Source organism: Protopterus annectens, chromosome 2.part1 (genome assembly GCF_019279795.1).
Source record: "Protopterus annectens isolate FY-2018-M chromosome 2.part1, PAN1.0, whole genome shotgun sequence".
NCBI classification, from domain to species: Eukaryota; Metazoa; Chordata; order Ceratodontiformes; family Protopteridae; genus Protopterus; species Protopterus annectens.
The window spans coordinates 784,993,663-785,016,765 of record NC_056729.1 but is presented as its reverse complement, the minus strand read 5'-3'; the positions used below and the strand labels follow the sequence as shown (position 1 = coordinate 785,016,765).

Sequence of the window (23,103 nt, the reverse complement as noted above, 5' to 3'; positions counted from 1 at the left end):
ATTTGTCTGCAATCAAGTTGGATTTCCCCAGGATGCGCGTTGCTATTAGAAAGTGATTTAAAAAGATTTCCCATTGCCACACACTCCTATCTTCTTGACAAAGAGGGTAAAATCTGCCCCCCCCCCAATTTGTTGATGTACCAGACTACTGACATATTGTCCATCTGGATCACAATAGTCCTGAATGGACAAGTGTCCTGTAAGGCTTGCAGTGCTAGGAGGACAGCTCTCATCTCTAAGACATTGATATGCATTTTGGCAGGTTGCAGCTGCACAAATATCATCCAAAGAAGTTCTAGACAAAAATGCCAGTGAAGTTGCCATAGACCTGGTGGAGTGGGTGCTGAGTGGTTTTGGCAAAAGTAAACCCACTTTTTGACAAACAAAGATAATGCAGTCAGTTAACTATTTGGCAAATTGCCTAGTTTTGAATCAGATAAGAAAACAAACAATTGGTCAGACTTTCTTAGGTCTTTAGTTCTGTGAAGGTAGATACGTAATTGTCTGTGCACATCTAACAAATGTAACAAGTACTTGCCTTTGTTCAAAGAATTTGGAAAGAACACTTGAAGATTAATGACCTGATTAATATTAGACTCAGAAACAAGGAAGGCTAGGTCTGTACAGAAACCCTATTCTTGTGAAAAACTAAATAAGGAGGTTTAGAGGACAATGCTTAAAGTTCAGACACTCTTCTGGCAGATGTAATAGTCTACTAAGAAAACAGTTTTGCAGGTCATAAATGTTACTTCAGATTTAGTCGAAGGTTCAAAGGGAGGTTTATTCAAGGCCTGAAGTACTATGTTTAAATCACAAGAAGGGGTAGGATCCTTTAAAAAAAGGTTTGGAGGAAGCTAAGGTAGAATTATTTACTCTCAGTTGGAAATTGGAAATGGCTGCTAATTGTACTCTAACAGCTGATGAACTATCACCTTCATTGAATATTGTGACTAAAAAGTCAAGGGCATTTGAAATTGTGCTGAAAAGGGATCTAACATTTTGCTTTGGGCCCAAACAACAAATATTTTCCATTTACTCTTGTAAATCTTTCTGGTGGAAGCTTTTTGAGAAGATAATAAAATGTGATGGATGGGGGAGGAGAGCCTGGGCTATCTAACAATCAACAGAACTAAAGAAACCATGCAGTCAGTTTGAGGCGTGTTATGTCTGGGTGAGTCATGCCTTTCCGGTGTGACAGGAGGTCTGAAGTTGGGTCCAGAATCCATGGTGGATGTAGAAGATGAGTCCAAAGGAAGGGAAATCAAATCTTATGAGGCCAGTAAGGAACAATGAGGATAACCATGCTCTTCAATTCAGATCCTTTCTGTAAAAATTTTGGAATGAGGGGTAATGGGGATAAGTGTAAAGCACACTGGGGTGGGCCAAGTGTTAAGAAGAGCATCTCTCAGTTACTCCCTCAGTAGGAGGATCAGAGCAAAGAACCTGCTGCATTTATTGTTAATGGGAGAGGCAAAGAGATGCAGCATGGTTTGCCCCATTGACAAAATATTCTTTCCGCCACTTTGATATTGAAAGACCACTAATGATGCATAAGAATGGACCTGCTTAATTTGTCTGCAATCAAGTTGGATTTCCCCGGGATGTGCATTGCTATTAGAAAGTGATTTAAAAAGATTTCCAATTGCCACACACTCCTATCTTCTTGACAAAGAGGGTAAAATCTGGTCCCCCCCCATTTGTTGATGTACCAGACTACTGACATATTGTCCATCTGGATCACAATAGTCCTGAATGGACGAGTGTCCTGAAAGACTTGCAGTGCTAGGAGGACAGCTCTCATCGCTAAGACATTGATATGCATTTTGGCCTCTTCGGGAGACCATGTGTCTTGAACTGTCCTTCCCAGGAAATGCTTCCCCACCCAAGCTGAGAGGTGTCCATGGTCACTGTGTCCTTGGGTTGAGGGAGAACAAAAGGTCAGTCTTTGTAGAGTTGATCAGAGTGGATCCACCATAAAAGGTAATTCTTGCACACATGAGTAATTTTGACTTGGCATGGATAATGGGTGGTGGAAAACAGATCATTGGGGATCTTCTTTTGAACTACTGGAGGAGATTGGGAAAATGGTATAATATCACCTCTGAATATTATCCTCTGCACCAATAAATATTTTGTGATGTCTAGCCAAGCTATCTGGTGCAGGGATAGCCACCCCCCCACATGCCTCCACATATGGACATTCAGGAATGCGGATAGGATTTGTCTGAGAAAGAATATCTAGACCCCTGGTTATGCGGACCACCTCTGCAATAGAGATGACATCTTCCATTTGAATTTCTCACTCTACCTCTAGGGGATCTATCTCCATGAGATTCCTGAAAGGGACCCTAAGACTTCTTGAACCACATCTTTCTACCACCTTGTTGGTTCCTAGAAAATGTCATTTGAGGAGTAGAAAACATATACCAACAACAGACAGGGTCTGTACTTGTTGTTCACAACTGCAGTGTGTGTCTTTTACCTTGGGCCAGACAGCAAGGTTCTGTCAAAAGGTGCATCAACGAAAGAAGATTTAAATTGTTCCACAAAACCACACAAATGCATTCAGGCATGTCTCCTAATGGAAATGCCTGAACCTTCCACCTGGGAGGCACCTTCTGCAGCATGACCGGAATAGCTGATCAAGAGGAGAAGGTCAACACCTGCACCACACCACATGCAACACATAGCCCTCCAGAACACCCACTATCACAGCTTTCACATAAAAACACAAGCCACACACCCACCTTCATGGAGGCTCTCAATAGAAATCTACCCAAACAGCAGAGACCTCCAATGAGAAAAGTACTGACCACCACAACATAGCACAAACCACAAGACACATAGCTCACCTACACAGTGTCCCCCTCAACCTAAGCCCCTAAGGCAAAACAGCTTGCCAATACACTAATCATAAGTGACTCAATAGTGAGGCACACTGATGTCCCACTCACTAGGTTGAATAAGGAGAAGGTAACAATCAACTGTCTATCAGGTGCCAGAATCCAACAAATAACACATGCACTCAGGTCATTCCACAAAAAGTATAAGTATGACTCTGTCACTGTCCATGTGGGTGTGAATGACCTGAGATGCACCTCCCTGGACTACATGAAAAGAGTCATGGAGGAGCTCTCGGATTATGTGGCTCAGGCAGGTATGAGCCTAGCTCTGAGTAGCATCCTACTATCATTCAAACTGATACCGCAGTACAAACAAAAAATGATTGACTTCAACAATTGGTTAAGTTTCTGGTGTCATTCTAACAGGATCCAGTATCTGTCGGCTTGCATGACATGACTGATAGACGTCAATGCTTTGCCAGAGATGGCCTGCATCTGTCACCCCTGGGTTTCTGGATACTGGCTAAGGCTCTTGCCACCCCTATAGTGCCTTTTTTAGGTGATGTTCCAAAGACCAAATTACCACCGTAACAGCTATATCATATGTCATCCAATATGCAGATGACTCGACTATCATCTTCTCAGCCTTCTCCCCCTCCAATCTCAAAGCAAAAACCCAAGTAGCCTTCTCCACAACTGAAACCTGGATGAAGTCCAACCATCTGGCTCTAAATGAAAATAAAACCAAATTAATGATTTTTCCCCCTACCAAAAACTCCTTTACTGACAAAACCTCCTTCACCATACAGAGCCAGAACAACACTGCCCTTGAAATTGTTCCCAACACCAAGCTTCTCGGCATCATCATTGATGAAGAACTAAAATTTGATACCCACATCCTCTCCGCTATCAAGAAAACCCACCAAAAGTTAGGTCTCCTCTACAGGCACCACCGCTTCCTCAGCCTTTCTACATGTCAAACCCTTGCATACACCTTCTTGCTCCTCTCCCTTATGTATGGTGCCCCTCTCTTCCCCAACCTCCAACTCAGCCTATGATCCAAACTTGAATCCTGCTACCACAAAATCTGCAAATTTGTAACCAATTCAAAGAACTCATCCCACCACTGCCACTCCCTCCTCACCCTCAGTTGGGTTGAACTACCCAACTATCTCACTTACCTACAACTCATCATTGCCCACAAGCTCATCTTTAAAACCCGCGGACTGCCCATCTCTCACTACTTCCTTAAAAACCTACATACCCAACCGCTCACTCAGATCCAAAAAACAAAATCTTCTTCAGGTCCACAAACCAGAAGGACCACCTGGCCAGCTACAAATGCCCTACTCCTTAGCTAAACAGTGGAACTCTCTCTCCCCCCTCACCTACGCAACCTACTAACCATATGAATTATAAATCTCAGCTTTTCTCTCATCTACCAGCTAAATGGGAATGCCTATGTCATGCTCCAACATAAACCCCTCTAAACCGCCTCTCTTATAACCCTGCACTGAAATCATCACCAATTTAACCACTACTACTACTTCATCTCTACCTAAGACTTTTTCTCCCCTACCATGGACTGAATTTTCTCTCTGCTATCCAATTTGCTATTTATTTATTTATTTTATTTTACATTTGTTAACCGGGCTGGTCCAACTGGATACATGTCCATTTGCTTTCCTTTACAAATATACTGGTACTTTCTCCTCACAAAATTTGTTTCACCTAACTTGCTAAGACCTAGCAGCTGTATGTTTTACAAATGTTACTTGCTAAGATCTTTTACAAAATGTATATTTATTCTGTAAGTGTTTGTCTACCTACCTGGAAAGGGCTAGCAGCCATATGTTTAAATGTAATCTATGATCTTATGACAAATTGTTTATTCTTCTGTGTTTTAAACTTTCTGTACATACTATTGTCTTTTTTTAACATGTAACATTGTAATTGCAGTATCTTGGAGCTTTTATCCCCAGGCCTCCACTGAAAATGGGCTCATTATGGCCCACTGGACTTCCCCAGTCATCAAACTTAAATAAATAAATGCAATCTGAGGGTCATGCTGCTCAATGCTAGAAGTCTAAATCTCAAGATGCACTTGGTCAAAGCACTCATCAAAATGGAGAACATCAACATTTGTGCTGTAAAGGAGACCTGGTTTAAAGCAGAAGAAAGTATCCCTGCACTACCAGGCTATAACTCATTCCACACCTTTTGGCCCAAGAACATGGACCATAGCTCCAAAGGTGGTGGTGTCTCCATATTCATAAAGGATATGCACACCTCCAGACTAGTAGTCCACCATAATGCATCTGAGATACTTCAGGTACAACTAACATTTGGTAAGACTGCGATTCAGGTCGTAGCCTGCTATAGGTCTCTAACCATCTCCCAAGACTGTCACTCCACATTCCTAAGCACTATGGAAACTATTAAGGTCCAACCCAAAACTCTCATACTAGGTGTCTAAAACTACCCCTCCATCAACTGGGGAAACTACTCATGCACCAATACACTGGCCCAATGCTTCCTTATAGGTTCATAGGTAGGTACTAGGCTATTGGCCCTAGGGCCTACATAAGCTTAGCCAAAAAGGTACCCTGGCTTTTCCACCCAAGAAAATTATTTTCCTGTGCCCCTGTCAAGCAGAGCCACAGAAGTAATCCCCGGGGTGAATTTCCTGTTTCCCATCCAATCATCAAGATTTTTCTTGAAGAGTGCTAATGAGGAGCTCTGTTTGACATAGATAGGTAGTCTTTTCCAGAATATGGGAAGTCCCTGGGACAGAAAGCTATCCTTCCACCATGTTCTGTTTATTGTGGTGACAAGGTTTAGGTCCCCAGAGCATGTAGCTTGGATGGATTGGGATTTCTTTAAGTGGAGCATGTCCAACAACTCTGGGTTTGACATAGCTTTATATGTTAGGCAGAGATCGCCTCTGAGTAGGCGATATGCGATGGAGTAAAGCTGGAGTTTTTTGAGATGGTCTGCGTAGGGCATCTGTTTGAGGACAGTAATCCTCTTTGTGAGGTATTTCTGTGGCCTTTCCAGTTGTTGTAGATGTCGTGTGAGGTACATACCCAAAGGGGCGTTGTACTCTATAATGGGTCTAATGAGTGATGAGTAGAGGGGAACAATTACCTCTTTTTTTCTGGATGAGAAATCTTTTGTGATGAGGTGTGCCATGTAGAAGGATTTCCTGACCACTGTGGTTATGTGATTATCAAAGGAGAGACTACTGTCCACCTGTGTCCCAAGGTCTCTTATCACTGTGCTGTAACTCAGAGCAGATCTGAGTGTTGCCTTTGAGATTTTTGACATAGCTATAGAATGCTTTGTGGTTGTCTTTAGAAACAGTGGCAATTTTGTTTTCATAACTAGCTTTGGAGGATTTTATGTGGGATCTCAGCTTCTTACTGAGGCTGTCCAGGGAGTTCCTCCAATCATGGGATTGTACTCTTTTTTGCAATAGTTTCTTTCTTCTGTTGCAGAGTTTGTTTATGGCAGAAGACCACCAGATTGACTTCCTTTTTTGCAGTATAGCACCTTGTTTCTGTTAGGGATAGCACGAGTTGTGTAAGTGCTTATAAAGTGCATTTGTGTAGGATTCAGCAGTTGTACCTGTATTGTCCATCTGCATGGGTGTCGTGAAGTTTGCCACTTCTGTCTTAAGAAGCATGAAGTTGGCTTTGGAGAGATTTTTTACGGTTATTTCCCTAATGGGGGTGGGGGCGGGATGTGGATGTCTAGGGTGATTAGCTTGTGGTCAGATCTGAGCAACGAGGAATTGACCTCTGGTGTGGAACACTGGTTGCCCATGTTGGTGATGACCAGGTCTAGGATATTGCTGCCCCTGATGGGGGTGTGGATAAGTTGATCCAAGGTGTCTCTTGGAATTCATCAGTTCCAATGCCCTGGCCCAGCTCATTCTTACCCCCACTAGAGGATGCAACATCCTTGACCTGGTTATTACTAACATGGGCAACCGCTGCTCTACACCAATAGTCAATTCTTCCCTGGTTAGATCTGACCACAAACTAATCACCATGGAAATCCACATCTCACCCACACCCCCCGCAAAGGTAACCACCATGAAAAACTTCTCCAAAGCTGACTTTGGGCTCCTAAAAACGAGGTGGCTAACTTAACGGCACCCATGTTAATGAAAAATAGATGCATGATTGCCGAATCATACACCAATGCACTGTATGAACACGTACATAAATTCATGAAACTAGCCATACCCAACAGAACCAAGACACTCTCCTCCAAAAAAGGATGCCAATCTGGTGGTCCCCTGCCATTAATAAACTCTACAATAGAAGGAAGAAACTGTTGCAGAAAAAGGTGAAGTCCCAAGACTGAAAAAACTCCCTTATTAGCCTCAACAAAAAGTTTAAATTCCTCATCAAAATCTCTAATGCCAACTATAAAGGCAGAATTGCGGCAAACAGTAAAAACAACCACAAAGCCTTCTATACAAGGGTGCCCGCAGGCAGGTATAAGGGTGTGCACATGCATCCACCTTGGAAAGGGGTGGTTGGGAGATTTTAATTTAAAAAAAAACTTTTTTTTTTTAAGGCTGTTCTTCTTTAAGAACACCCTTTGTGTCCAGTCACACAGATGCTTCTGCATCTCTGTGACTGATGATTTACATTTTCATCTTCAGCGCCTGCATGGAATTTGAATTCCAGAAGAAGTTTGGAGTGCGGTCAAATGTACAAGTGAGAGGTAGGTGTGTGCGTGTGTGTTTTTAAGTGTTTAAGAGGTGTGTGGGTTAGAAATAGGTAGGGGTGTGTGGATATAAGTAAGTAGGTAGGTAGGGGTGTGTATGTAAGAAGTAGGTAGGTAATGGTAGGAGTGTGTGTGTGTAAGAGTGAGGTAGGGCTATGTGTATGTGTGTATGTAAGAGAGGGTAGGAGTGTAAGTAAGAGGGGGGTAGGAGTGTGTGTAAGGGGGGTTCATATTTCGCAATTATCCAGATTTTTGCCTCATATTTTTGGATTCTCATAAAATTGCGTTTTTCTGGAAAATCATTGAGGACTGAAGTCAGAAAATAATGGCAGACATTTGAGATTTAGACTTCATATCCTCAGAAAAAGAAAACTAATGCAAACTTGGTGTTCTATCCACTTTATAAGGAGGTAGGGTGATGTATGTGTCATACCTCTCAACTGTACAGATTTTCACAAAATGTCCAGATTTTTGCCTTATATTTTTGGTCTGTTCCTCATAATTTTTTTTTTCTTTTGGCAAATCACTGGGATGAGCTAAGGATTAAATTTACTAAATAGTGACATGCATTAGAGTTTTACACTTCATATCCTTCAGAAAATGCAATCTAACACAAATCCTGTTATTTTAGCAATGTTCTAAATATATGTCCCTAGTTTTGGGCCTTTGTCCCCAACATTATAACAGGCTTTCTCCAGATTTCTTGTGCTAAGAGATTGAGAGGCATGTCTGTGTGTGTAAGAGGGAGGTAGCATACCCCTCAGCTGTCCAGGTTTTTGCAGAATGGCCAGATATTTGCCCCATATTCCTCCTAAAAAGGATTGCAGTTCCTAAATAATGACAGACATTTGAGTTTTAGATGTCATATCCTTTAGAAAAATGCATACTAACACAAATCCTGCTATTCTAGCAATTTTCTAAGTTCATGGGAGCAATATTTATAATCTGTCCCTATTTATTGTGTGTGTGCCTTGATGTAGAGGGCTGTAGGTTCTACACCCACAGCATGTAGGCTTGTATTTTAAGGGTGTGGGATGCTGCAGCCCTGAGTATGTCCTCCTTTGGATGAGATGCCTACTAACTGTCAACCTGTTTTTCAGCTTGCCACCCATTCCCTATTGCAATATACCAGCTTGCTAATTTTTTAATGTAACATAGGCAATTTGTTTTTCAAGGGCAGCAGGCACTGAATTTGTAGATGAAACACTGTAATATAAAGTTGCTTTCTAGCAACAACCTCTTCATTAATTTCAGATCTCTTTAATGTGGAATTATTCAGATGACTTTTACTTCTGCAGAGATATATTGACTGATATTGGTGGATTGTAATGATAAAAGTTTGAGTGGCCTTTTATGGTTGAAATGTTCTGAACTGGGCAGTTTGTCATTATTGGTTCATATGTTTTGTTTTATTGCTTACTGGAAAAATATTTAAAACTATAAATTTAAAACACACTCTGACAAATGGTGTTGTATTATACAAGGGATATTATTCAATTATTATAATTCATAAAGTCAGGAAGGTGAATCAAAGAACTTTTACCTCGCCCTAAAAATGTGTGCAGGGGGGCCTGTGATTTGGAAACAGCCCAAAGGTAAACTTAACCTGCCACTGGCCATATGCATTTTCTTTGAATGTGGGTTTCAATGCTGTTTCAGTGAATATGAGTTTCAAAGGTAGAGAAGATTTAATGCTAAGTCTGTTTTCATTGTAAGACTGTTGCTTTGTTTAGCAAATGTCTTTCAGTGTTTGTGCTATAAAAGTTGAAATAAAAGTTGTAAATTAAATCCAAATATCTATAATCATTGTAGAAGTAAAGCATAAAATGGTATGCACACAGAGTTTTGAACAGTGTTTATGGCAAGTGGGAAGAAATAGCCAAGTAATGGGACACTGGAATGGCTGCATGGGGTGCGCTCTGGGTTTGCACCTCCATGCAAAAAATCCTTTGGGGTCCCCTGCTTCTATAGTTATATCAAGAATCTCCACAGCAATACCTAGGTTTGCTCTGAGTTACTGCACAATGGTATGTCCTATACTGAGCCAACAGATATTGCCAACATACTGACCGACAGATTCAGTGCCAACTTTACCTCTCTCTCCCCCCTAAAGGACCAATCAGAAAACTGGAGGAATGCCAGGCACCCAGCATTACTGCAGCACAGGTTAAAGCTGCATTGTCCAAGGCCAAGAAAACAGCTTCCATGGGACCCGACAATATCAAGTGCTCTACATGGACTACAAAGTGAACTGGCACCACATCTGTGTGCCCTGTTCAATCACAGCCTCACCTCAGGCTTTGTCCCTACCGAATGGCGCACTGCTACGGTCATCCCTCTCCATAAAGGGGAAGCAACTACAGACCCTGGGAATTATCGCTCCATTAGCCTGATGAGTCTGATATGTAAGGCTATGGAGCTCATCATCATGGACCCAATTAACAAGGATACATGGAATCTCCAAACTTTAGATCCCATGCAATTTGGTTTTGTGAAAGGTAGATCATGCATGCTCAACCTGGTTGACTTCTTTGAGTAAGTCAGCAGAGCTGTGGATGAGGGCAAGGCAGTTCATACAGCCTACATTGATCTGGCCAAGGCCTTTGATATCATTCCTCACTCAGGGATTACTGATAAACTCACTAAACTAGGCATCAACCCCGATATCACTAGGTGGGTTGCAAATTGGCTCACATACATAACCCACAATGTGAAAGTACTGGACTCCAAGTCAGACTGTCGACCAGTCATGAGAGGAGTCCCCACAGGGATTGGTCCTGGGTCCTCTCCTGTTTGGCATCTACTTCTCAGAAGTCCAGGCCAACATGCAGGGACTCTGGCTCTTGTTTTTCCTGCATGTACACAAACAACCCTCTCCTCCTCCCACAAAACACAAATACATGCGAGAGATGCAACTATACGGCCAAACTGGAGGCTGAGCTCTCTCAACACAGGACTGGCAAGACCAGTCAGGAGGAGAAGATTACCACACACACTATAGACCCAGTCTCACATAGCACCATTACAACCTCAAATCATACACATAAACACACAAAGACATACTCGGAGGCTCTGATCAAAAATCTACCAAAACAGCAGAGGCCACCAAAGCAGACACCCAAACCACCACCACCTCAGAACACAACACCTGCAACACATAGACCTCACAGTCAGAGTGTCAAACAGTCACAGCCCTTAAGGCCAAACACAATGCCAGACACACTAGTCATTGGTGACTCCATAGTCAGACACACTGACGTCCCGCTCACCAGACTGAGTAAGGAGAAGGTCACAGTAAGCTGCCTGTCGGGCGCTAGAATCCGCCACATAACGCAAGCACTCAGGTCTCTCAACAGCAAGTACAAATATGACTCAGTCATTGTCCACGCTGGTGTAAACGATCTGAGACGCACTCCTTGGACTACATGAAAAGAGACATTGAGGAGCTCTCTGATTATGTAGCCGAGGCAGGTATGACCCTGACCTTGAGCAGTATCCTACCTTCACCAAGAGTGATGCCACAATACAGAGACAAGATGATCAGCTTTAACAATTGGCTTAAACACTGGTGTCATTCAAAGGGGATCCAGTATCTGTCTGCCTGGGATGACATGCTGGACAAGCCACGCTTGCTTCAAGGGACGGCTTGCACCTGTCACCCTGGGATTCCGGATATTGGCAAAGGCTCTTGCCACCCCATAGTGCCTTTTTAGGCAAGGCTCAAATTCTAAACCTACCACCCTAGAACACAAAAGGGAAAAAACTAAGGGTAATGCTGCTCAATGCCAGAAGTCTCAATCTCAAAATGCACGCACTCGAGGCCCTTCTCAGTATGGAGAACATCGATGTCTGTCCTGTGACAGAAACCTGGTTCAAGGCTCCTGAGAGCACCCCAGCGTTATCAGGTTTTACCTCATATCATGCGTTCCGGCCCCAAAATCCGGACAATACCAAGAAAGGAGGGGTATCCATATTCATCAAGGACACCCACACCTCAAGACTGGTGGCAACGCACGATGCATCGGAGACCATCCAGGTGCAATTAACCATAGGCAAGACTGCTCTGCAAATTGTAGCATGTTACAGGCCACCCTCACAAACTCAGGAACCTCACATGGCCTTCCTGAAAACACTAGAGGGATAAATGTATCACCAAACACCATCATACTAGGTGACTTCAATTACCCTAATATAGACTGGGAACACTACTCAAGCCCAAACACCCTAGCCCAAAAGTTCCTGGAATTCATAAACTCAAATGCCATGGAACAACTAGTCACCATCCCCACAAGAGGAGATAACATACTTGATCTCATCATCACGAACATGGGAGCACAATGTTCAACACCGGAAGTATACCCCTCACTGGTGAGATCAGATCACAAACTAATCTTGCTGGAGGTCCTCATCCCACCCCCACCTGAAATAAAAAAGACCACAGTAAAGAACTTCTCAAAAGCCGACTTCACACTTCTAAAGACTAGTGTGGTCTCCTTTAAGGCCCCGAGCCGGCGGAAAACAGTACTCAAGCCGCTGAATCACTTACAAACGCCTTCTACCAGCACCTGCAGGACTGCATGGATAAGGCAATCTCAAACAAAACAAAGACTCTTAGTACCAAAGGCAAGCGTCCAGTCTGGTGGACCCCAGCCATAAACAAACTCTACAATAAAAGGAGGAAGCTACTACAAGATAGAGCAAAATCCTTAAAAGGTAAGACACCCTTGATCACTATAAGTAAAAAACTAAGAGCTCTCATAAAATCATCCAAAGCAAATTTCGAGAGAAAAATAGCTAAAAACTCAAAAGACAATCATAAGGCCTTCTTTAGCTATGTTAGAAACCTAGGAGGAAACTCCCAGATATGCTCAGAACTAGTTCAAAATGATGTGAAGATTACTGATCCTACAGACATTGCCAACATACTGGCTGACAGGTTCAGTGCAAACTTCTCCCCCCCTCCCCCCCAAAAGGAGAGATATCTATACCAAACGATTGCAGCCCCCAAACATCTCCAGCGCCCAAGTGAGAACTGCTCTCTCCAAAGCAAAAAACACAGCATCCATGGGACCTGATGGTGTCCCCGGCTGTGTGCTCCACAAACTCAATGAGGAATTAAACCCACAGCTAGGACAGCTGTTTAATCAAAGTCTTACCTCTGGATACGCACTCCAGGAGTGGCGCAGTGCAAGTGTGGTCCCACTTCACAAAGCCGGTCCCTCCACTGACCCTGGAAATTACCGCCCATTAGCTTGACAAGCCTTATCTGCAAAGCCATGGAGAGGATCATAATGGACCTCATAAATAAAGACATAGGAAATTTGCAGACTTTGGATCCAACCCAGTTTGGCTTTGTCAAAGGCAGATCATGCCTTTTAAACTTGGTTGACTTCTTCGAAACAGTCACCAAAGCCATTGACGAGGGAAAGGCAGTCCATACAGCCTACCTCGATCTGGCTAAGGCCTTCGATACAATACCCCACTGGGTATCATTGAAAACTCATCAGCTTAAATGTTAACCCATACATCACAAGATGGGTTGCAAACTGGCTGAGTGACAGAACCCACAGGGTCAGAGTTGCTGGCGCCATGTCAGACTCAAAACCTGTCACAAGTGGTGTCCCACAGGGCTCAGTCCTGGGCCCACTCTTGTTTGGCATCTACTTTTCCGAAGTACAAGCAAACACAGGAGGGTTATGGCTGACAAAGTTTGCAGATGACTGCAAACTGGGTGCCATAGTAGAAAACACATCTGACACAGATATCCTTCAGAAGGGTCTCACAGAAACGGATAACTGGTGCCAGAGCCACGGCCTGAAGTTAAATGCCAAAAAATGCATAGTCATACCCTTTGGGAAAAACAAGGTTACCCCTAGCTACCAAATAGGTGGCAATCCACTGAGCACAGAAGAAGTTATCAGGGACCTGGGGACCCAGGTTGATAGTAGTCTGTCATTCGACACCCATGTAGCTAAAGTAGTTAGGAAGACCTTCTACATTGCCCACCTTATCATGAAGGGATTCTCATCTAGATCAAGGGAGGTCATAGTCTCCCTTTACTCATCACTCATCAGACCAATGATTGAGTACAATGCCCCATTCGGGATGTATCTGACCCGACACTTGCAGCAGCTGGAGAGGCCACAAAAGTTCCTCACCAAAAGGATAAAGGGTCTCAAAATCTGTCCTATGCTGCCCGACTGAAAGAACTCCAGCTCTATTCAGTCGCACCGCTTGCTCAGAGGTGACCTTTGCCTAACATACAAGGCCATGTCAAACCCAGATTTGATGAATATGCTTCACCTCAAAAAATCTAGATCCATCAGAGCCACAAGGGCGGGAGACTTAAACCTCGACACGGCTATTAATAGGACGTGCTGGAGGGATAGATTCATCACCCAAAGACTCCCTATGCTGTGGAACAAAATCCTGGTACATGTGAGGCAGAGCACCTCGCTGGCCTTGTTCAAGAGAAATCTTGACCAATGGATGGGAGATTGCAGATATACCCCAGGGATTACCTCAGTGTCACTGCTCGACAGAGGCACAGCAAAATAATGGGTATAGTTCCCCATACTAAAGGGGTGGCGTAAGCCACAAAACGATGGGCTAGGCTTGTAAATGCCCTCGGGCAGATAGTCTAGTATGAACCTATGAACCTATGAACCTATGACTGCAAGCCATTATTAACTCCCCAAGTGATGCAGACATCCTACAGAAAGGCCTCACTAAGACCAATGACTGGTGTTGAAACCATGGCCTTAAGCTTAATGCCAAAAAATGCATCTTCATCCCCTTTTGGAAAAACTCGGTTCCCACTAATTACCACATCAATAGGAGCCCACTGAACACTGAAAACATTATAAGAGATCTGGGTACACAGGTTGACAGCAACCTCTCCTTCGACCACCACATTGCCACTGTGGTCAGAAAGTCCTTCTATGTGGCACATCTCATTACCAAGGGTTTTGCATCCAGGAAGAAAGAGGTCATCATCTCTCTCTACTCTTCCCTCATTAGGCCAGTCATCGAGTATAATGCCCCATTTGGCATGTACCTTACTAGACACATGCAACAGCTGGAAAGGCCACAAAAGAACCTCACAAAGAGGATCCTAGGGCTTAAACACATGTCCTACATGGACAGACTCAAAAAACAACAGACTCAAAAAAACTCTAGTTATTCTCTGTCTCATATCATTTGCTAAAAGGCAATCTCTGCTTGACTTACAAAGCCATGTCTAACCCAGCTCCGTTAGAAATGCTACATCTAAAGAAATCCCAATCCCTCCGCACCACACGCTCTAGAGACGTCAACCTCATTACCACACTCAACAGAACATGTTGGATGGACAGGTTCATAGCCCAGAGACTGCCTATGCTCTGAAATAGACTTCCCATACATGTCAAGCAGAGCACCTCACTGGCCCTCTTCAAAAGAAATCTTGATGAGTGGATGGGAAATAGAAAGTTCACCCTGGCTATCACTCCAGTGGCTCTATGTGATAGAGGCACTGGGAACTAACATCAGGCAGCACAATGCCAGGGCACTTCTATAAGCTAGGCTTGTAAAGGCTCCAGGGCCATTAGCCCAGTCACACCTATGAACCTATGAGAGATTAACCTCATGGATGAATTAGATATTGATAAAAGGGTAGCCAGCTGCGAGGAAATGGTATTCCCTTCCTCAGATGACATGGGTCCGAAAAGTCTCCCATTTGAACCTGCGTCTTCTTCCTGTCAGTCAGTGTTCTGGATTTAAAGCCTGCGGAAATGTCACAGTCTATGTCTAGGTGTTTTAGACCTAGACAGTACACACACACACACACACACACACTGTGTGACAGTGTTTGGAATCTTGTGCCCACAAAATACACAGTTTTTGAAAAGTACAGTTGTGTACCTACCATAAATGTAGATGTTCGAGTGTATTCACTGTTGCAGTCATTACTCTTGGGTTATCCTGCTGGCAGGCTACCCTCAGTTGGCCAGAATTCCAAAGTCTAGGTCCGGCGTCGGTTACTGTCGCCTCTTCCCTGACGTCAGTGCACCAGGGGTATAAAAGATGCAGCCGACACCATTTTCTTCAGTTTTTCTTGCCCTAGATGTCCGATGCCGTCAAATTGGTAGGCTGAAAAATATGCCAAAAAAATGCATGCAAAAATAACATTTCCTTTATCTACAAGCAAATACACCAAATAGGTTGTATAGGATAGAGAAGTGCAGATAAGTCCCAGCAAAGAGAAGGGGGATGGTGGGTGGGTAACCTGGACTGCAACAGTGAATACACTTGAACATCTACATTTATGGTAGGTACACAACTGTACTATGTTCATCGTGTTTCACTGTTGCAGTCATTACTCTTGGGTTGAATCCCAAAGCTGAGGATGGGTGGCTGGACTAAATAGGATTAGGAGAGGCTGTGAGGCCCTGCAGAACTGCAGTGGCAAAGCCTGCTCTGGACTTAGAGTAAAGAGGTAAGTGGTAGTGCTTTGTGAAAGTGTGCACTGAACTCCAGGTTGCAGCCTCTAAAATATCTTCGGTTGGTACTCCTCTGAGGAAGGCTGCTGAAGTGGCTGCTGCTCTGGTGGATGAGGCCTAATGCCCTCAGGCACTGATTTGCCATGTTGAAAATAGCAGAAATGGATGCAATGGCCTATCCATTTAGAAATAGTCTGTTTTGAGATAGCCTTTCCTTGTGATCCTGCAGCATATGACACTAAAAGTTGCTCAGTCTTTCTGAAAGCTTTAGTTCTGTCCAAGTAGAAGCGTAACTGTCTGTGTATGTCCAAAGAATGCAGAATTTTCTCACCCTTGTTCTGTGGATTTGGATAAAAGGTAGGCAAGTGAATGGTTTGGTTGAGGGCCACACTGGATACCACCTTAGGCATAAATGTAGGGTTTGTCCTCAGAGAAACCCTGTCTGGATGAAAAATGATAAAAGGTTCCACAGCCATGAGTGCTTGTAACAACGAGACTCACCTTGCAGAGGTTATTGCTAGGAGTAGAGCTGTTTTCCAGGATAAGAATTTTATATCTGCTGTTGAAGCTGGCTCAAAAGGAGGCAGTGTGAGTTTTTCCAAAACAATTGAGGTCCCAGGCCGGAATTGGTGCTCTCCTTGGAGGCCTAATGTTTTTGGCCCCTCTGAGGTACTGCCTTATTAAAGAATGAGAAAAGATAGGTGGTTCCGTATTGTAATGGGCTGAAATGGCAGAGGCATGAATCTTAATTGATGAGAAAGAAAGGCCTTTGTTCAGCATCTCAGTTAGGTATTGTAAAATCTGAGGGATATTTGGTACACACGTGTCAATGCCTTGTTCCTGGTTCCAAGCACAGAATCGCTTCCATTTTTCTGCATAAGATTTTCTGGTACTGGGTCTCCTGTCCTCCAAGATAACATCCATAACAGCTTTTGAAAGAGGAGTGTTCTGAATGGGTACATTATCTGCCATGCTGCCAGATTTAAGGTCCTGACTTGGCTGTGCAGGATCTGATTGTTTTGTTGGGTCAGCAAGTGAGAAGTTTGAGGCAATATCCATGCTGGACCTTGATACAAGCTCTTTAGGACTGGGTACCAGTGCTGGTGTGGCCAGTTTGGTGCAATCAGTATCATTTTTGGCTTCTCTTGTCTGACCTTTAGGAGTACCCTGGGAAGGAGAGGCAGTGGAGGAAAGGCATATACTGTTAGATTTTTTCCAGCTGAAGGATGGGGCATCCACTTTCCATGCTTGCTTGTGATAAATCCTTGTGCAAAATCTCTGCAATTGGCAGTTGTGAGGGGAGGCAAATAGATCTATGTCTGGGCATCCCCATTTCCTTATTATCATGCTGAAGACTTGTGGATCCTGTTTCCATTCATGGGGATCCATGAGGTTTCTGCTTAGTTCATCTGCCAGAGTATTTGTTTTTCCTGGCAGGAATTGTGCATGCAGGTGAATTTGAAAAGCCAATGCTGTGTCCCATAAGGTCATTGCTTGTCTGCAGAGGGGATAGGAATGTGTACCTCCCTGCTTGTTTATGTACCACATGACTGTAGTATTGTCTGTCTTTATCAGTAGCTGTCCTGTATGAAGCAGGTCCTTGAAAGCTGTCAGGGCATTTTGAACAGCTAGCATCTCTTTTTGATTGATGTAAAGATGCATCTGGTTTGCAGGCCATGTGCCCTGAATACATTTTCCTGCCATATGGGCCCCCCAGGCATAATCTGATGCATCCGTTGTCAGTGTCTGTCTGGCTATGGGTAAACTGAATGGCAGACCCTTGTTGTGGTGACAGGCTTCTGCCCACCATCGGAACTCCTGTTGCAGGCAAGGAATGAGTGCAATTACTGTCTCCAGGCTGTGGCAATGCTGAGTCCATTAGATACCATTGTAGTTTCCTCATATGCAGTTTCCTCATATGCAGTCTGGCATATGGAATGAGTAGAATGCAGGATGCCATGAAACCCAGGGTCTGCAGGATTTTCCTTGCAGATAAGTGGGTTTTTGTTGCCAATTTCTTGTAGTAAGAAGTCAGTTGCTTTTGTTTGTCTGGCGTGAGATAAACCATCTGGGCAGTTGTATTTAAGCTTGCACCCAGGAATATTATCTCTTGAGAGGGCACTAGTTTTGATTTCTTTTCGTTTACTTTGTACCCTAGGCCAGTTAGTAATCTTTTTACAAACGCCAGATGCTTTAGAAGAATGTCTTTGTTCTCTGCTTGAATTAGGCAGTCGTCCAAGTAGGGATATATTTGAATTCCACTTTGTCTGCAAAATGCAATTACTGGTGCCAGGCATTTTGTGAAGACCCTGGGCGCAGTAGATAAGCCAAAGGGCAGTGCAGAGAACTGGTAATGCATTGAGCCAGCTATGAATCTGAGGTATCTTCTGCAAGATTGTCTGATTGGGACATGCAGGTATGCCTCTTTTAGGTCCAAAGTTATGAGCCAAGCCTTCTTGCCCAGCATGGGCAGTAGCTGCTGTAGAGTCAACATCTTGAATTTTGGAACTTCCAGAAACATATTTAGTATAGACAGGTCCAGTATTGGTCTCCAGGTTCTGTCCTTTCTGGGTACTAGGAAAAGTCTAGAGTAAAATCCTTGTCCCTGCTCTTGTTGTGGTACTTGCTGAATGGCCCTCATGTCCATGAGGGCTGTAATTAGTTTTGTGCCTCTGCCCATTGATTGTGTGGCAGGTCTGGCATACCTTTTGACCTTGGTAGAGTGTGAAAATTGAACCTGTAGCCTTGGGACACTATGTTCAGGACCCATTTTTCTTGGGTAACCATTTGCCAATTTGATGATAAAAGTGCTAGTTTTCCCCCTAAGGGGGCTGCCAAAAGAAAAGTGCTTGGATCTGGCAGAGGAAAGTCATTGGGACTGTTTCCTGTAAGGTTGTGATTTGTCTTCTCCGCTTTTAAAGGTAGAAGCACCCCATTGTTTAGGCCTGTATGAGCCTTGGGGCTGAGATCTGCTTCTGGGATGCCTTTATCTGCCTCTTTGTGGTCTGTCTGACACTGGAAAGGACCAATTTTTAGAAGGCCAGTTCCTGTTAAACCTGGGTGGCTGTACCTGTAAGAAATCAATGACTGCATGGATTTTGCTTTATCCTCCATTTTTTTCAACACCTCTTCTGCTTTAGTACCAAACAAAGTATCATGCTGCAATGGTGCATCTAATAATTTTGCTTTAACATGATCAGGCAGATTCTGTTCCTTTAACCAAGCATGCCTTCTAATAACAGAACCTGTAACAGCGGCCCTGCAAGAGGCCTCCAATGAATCATAACCATATTGCAAAGTATGCTTTCCCACTTGTTCAGCTGCATGCAATAAATCCTGCAATTCCTTGTTCTCTGAACATTCAGTATTTGTCAACAATTTCTGTTTAAGCAGTGACATTAAGTATTGCTGATATTTAAGCATATGAAACTGACAATTTAAAGCCCTTACAGCCAAGGTAGCAGAAGTGTAGACTTTTTCCCCCATCTGTCTAGAGCCCTAGAATCCCTATCAGAGGGGACAGGGGTTTTTGCAGTGGACATTTTAACCCCTTTGGGACCCTGAGATATAGTTTCTGGGTCAGCAGCAGGGTTTTTATATAGGAATTTATGAGAATCTGGAACCCTGTAGTATCTGTCTGGCTTAGCAGGTGCAGGAGGTAAAGAGTCAGGGGACAGGCCGGACTCTGAAAATACATCATCTACATTTACAATGTCTAAAACAGGTGAAATAGCAAGGGGTCTGTGCTGAGGAAGTAGCAGAAAGTCTCTGGGCCTTTTCTTAGATTCAGAATAATCTTGGCTCTCCCAGTGGAAATGCTCCCTCATGGTATGCAGGGTTTCCCCAAAAGAATAATCCTCAGGAGGAGAGGCTGAAGGAATGGATTTTTCAGCATCAGAATCGTCATAGGGAAGTATGGAGTAATCCTGTTCAGAAGAGGAATCAGAGGAAATAGAAACCTGATCAGAAGAATCATACTCTGTGTCTTGCCTAGGCCTCTTATCAGGAGGGGGATGGGAGCCCCTGATCAAAGTAATTAGGTCTTCAGCCATTTTAAGCATCTGTTTTTTAGGCATGAAAGTCTGAGTAGGAGAATGCTGTACTTGTTTCTTTGTCTTTAGAGCTGCTTTAGTCTTTGAAGCTGAAGATGGCTTAATATATAGTTGTGTAGGTCTGAAGACACCCTCAGAAGCCGATGCCTGCTCAGCGGCTCCGGACCCATCTGAGGGAATGATTTCAGAGTGTCCAATGCCTTGAGTATCCAGAGGCCCAGTCGGCTCCACGTGGGAGTCGGAAGCAGCATGTGGCTCTGAGGTAGCAGGCGCCAGGGGCAGCAAAAGCGCCTCACTGAGAACCGGCGACTGGCCTAGTAGAGGCCTCGTCATCGGTTTTGGACCTCGGATGCCTATTCTTTTCCTTGTCCTTGCGTGTTTTGTAAACTCCGGTTGTCGGCTGGTCCGACGGCATTATATAATTAAATCTTCAGCCAAAGTAATGAAATGCAAAATCAAACCGACGCTTAATAGTCCGTTGGTTAAATCTAGCACAAAACTGACAGCTAGCAACATTGTAATCAGGGCCTAGGCAAGGAATACAGTAAGAGTGAAAATCCTTATGAGGTATTTGCTTCCCACATGAAATACAAATGTTAACTTTTTCTGACATCGGTCTGGAGCAAGAAAAAAGTTTCCCCAACAGGGTACTTAGCTTTAATGAAGACTTCGGTTCTGAAATTCGGATTTGAAAATCTCAGGAGTCGGCCGACCGGCACTTCTGAACTGCTTTTGCTTCGGGCACCACGTGGCAAGAAAGACTGAAGAAAATGGCGTTGGCTGCATCTTTTATACCCCTGACGCACTGACGTCAGGGAGGAGGCGACAGCAACTGACGCCGGACCTAGACTTTGGAATTCTGGCTGACTGAGGGTAGCCTGCAAGCAGGATAACCCAAGAGTAATGACTGCAACAGTGAAACACGATGAACATCTGGAAGACTTGTCCGACATTTTTTAAAACAGTAATGTAAAATTACAACAATAATGAATTACAGCTAAGTATGTATATTTTTAATGGGAAATAAAAGGGGAATGAAATATAAGAAAGGCTACCAACAATGGTATTATGAAATTTGATAAAAGTATAAGAAAGGAAGACTACCAACAATTGTATTAATTATACTTAAGGAGTATGAGAAAAGGCAGTTAGCACAGAAAGGGACCTGTAACTATAATAAGGGTTTGAGGAAGGTATAGAAATATAATTATGAGTGCAGAGAAAAACTAAAAAGAATTAAACTCACTTAGAAGACAAACTATCAACTAAACAACTCAATGCTCGAGAGCTCAAAACCTGTCTGTTCGCAACGGCGGCAAACAAGATCGGAGGTATATTAGGTTGGTGGGGCATTATGGGTAAATGGAGGAGCTTAAGAGTTCAAGAATCCTATGAGCTGGAAGTAGTGCCCGAGTCAGATTCAAGGGTCAGATCTGAACCAAACAGTTGAGGAATGAAAGAAACTGGACATCAGATAAGACGTCTGAATCATTCCTGATGCACCCTAAATGACTACCCCTCTTAGTCAGCTCTCACCTGGTACAGAACAAATGGGTTGATTTACCAAGAGAGAGTCTGATAGTTTAGCAGGCAGTAGGGGGGAAATTGCAAAAAAGTAAAAAAAAATGACAGCTATTTGATAAATAATTTTGCAAGTCCCAGTGCCACAGCTTATTGTGAAAACCTATTTCAGCAAACCTGGAGTTGGCAGTTTCCATATGGGGTTTATTGGATTAATCCTTGCATTAAAAAAAATGCGTTTCAGGTTCACTGAAATCATATTTCAGTTTAATAATTTTTTGCAATATGAGAATTTGTGCATTTTTATTTTGGTAGAATTATCGTTAGCCAGACTGTTTGGACAATTTTGACTGGTATTAATCACTTTTGTGAATCCTATGTTCTCTTCCATTTTCTGTCATTGTTATGTTTTATTTTCAGATGTATCAGTCATAGGCTAGCCCTTGATTGAGTCCAATGGGCTTGACTTTAGGACAGAACTCAAGGTGGAGGCCGCCACTGTGAGAAGCATGGCTTTCCTGAATATTTGACCCTTGAATACAGTGACAAAAGGTGAAATGCCTAACAGCAATAAAATGGCGGAGTATACAGCTCATGAGAAACTAAGTTAAAATTCTTAGGTATATGTAGATAAATGAGATTTACTTAATATGTTTTTAAATATATATATCAGTAGTATATATAATGGCTCCATGGAGACTGATTGTTTAATTGATTTCTTTGTGATGTCATAATTATATGCAACAAGAGATTGGAGGAATAATCTCAGCAGGTCATATAAAAAGTAGAGTAATGGGAACTGTTATATTGAAGTCTGCTGAAACGGTTTTGAAATGTGAAAGCGCTTACTACTAGATTTTGTGTTCTGTTCATATTAAACTACTTTGGATTAAGTCATGGTGAGCCTGTTTTGTTGTTTTTTGGCTTGGCAGTATTGGTCTGAAGAGGCACTTTACTCAGGACTGGTTAGTTTTGTATCCAGTAAAAAAACTAAATAAGATTAAACTAGGCATACACCAAAGACACATTACATAAAGGAATTTAACAAGAGAGACAATAAAAACACTAAAGCCTAAGAAGGGAGCAAAAGTGCAGTGGAAAACTGCGCTAACAAAAAAGCAGTGAGTAACATTGATTGATTCAAATACAGCCAGAGTCTGTTTCTTAAATTGTTGCCGAATGCACAGCAAAATGTGTCTACAGATTTTTAGCATAATATTATTAGTAAAAGGGGAGGGGCTAGTAGCATGGGAAAGTTTCAGATGCCAAGCCATCTAAAGCTTTGCACCTTCTATCAGGTTGATTGATGAGGATGGACCTCCTCATAAACAGGTGAGAATGCTGTCCAGATAACTAAGGGAATAATCCAGAATACCATATTCTTGAAGTTATTCAATATTTCACTATTCACACTTTTTTTTTTTGCAGTTCCCAAGATCAGGATTTCTGGCCTTAATATTTTACAGA

At 43.1% G+C, this 23,103-nt stretch overlaps 1 protein-coding gene across 1 annotated transcript in view; it reads left to right on the top strand.

Annotated features, from left to right (window-relative positions):
* The window catches only part of LONRF1 (LON peptidase N-terminal domain and ring finger 1), a 1,181,374-nt gene extending 1,159,185 nt beyond the window's left edge, over positions 1-22,189 (top strand). The window contains exon 13 of the mRNA XM_044062498.1: positions 22,057-22,189. Coding sequence (XP_043918433.1) covers positions 22,057-22,071 — 15 coding nt within the window. The 3' untranslated portion in view covers positions 22,072-22,189. The remainder of the gene's footprint in view (positions 1-22,056) is intronic.
* Positions 22,190-23,103: the final 914 nt, after the last annotated feature.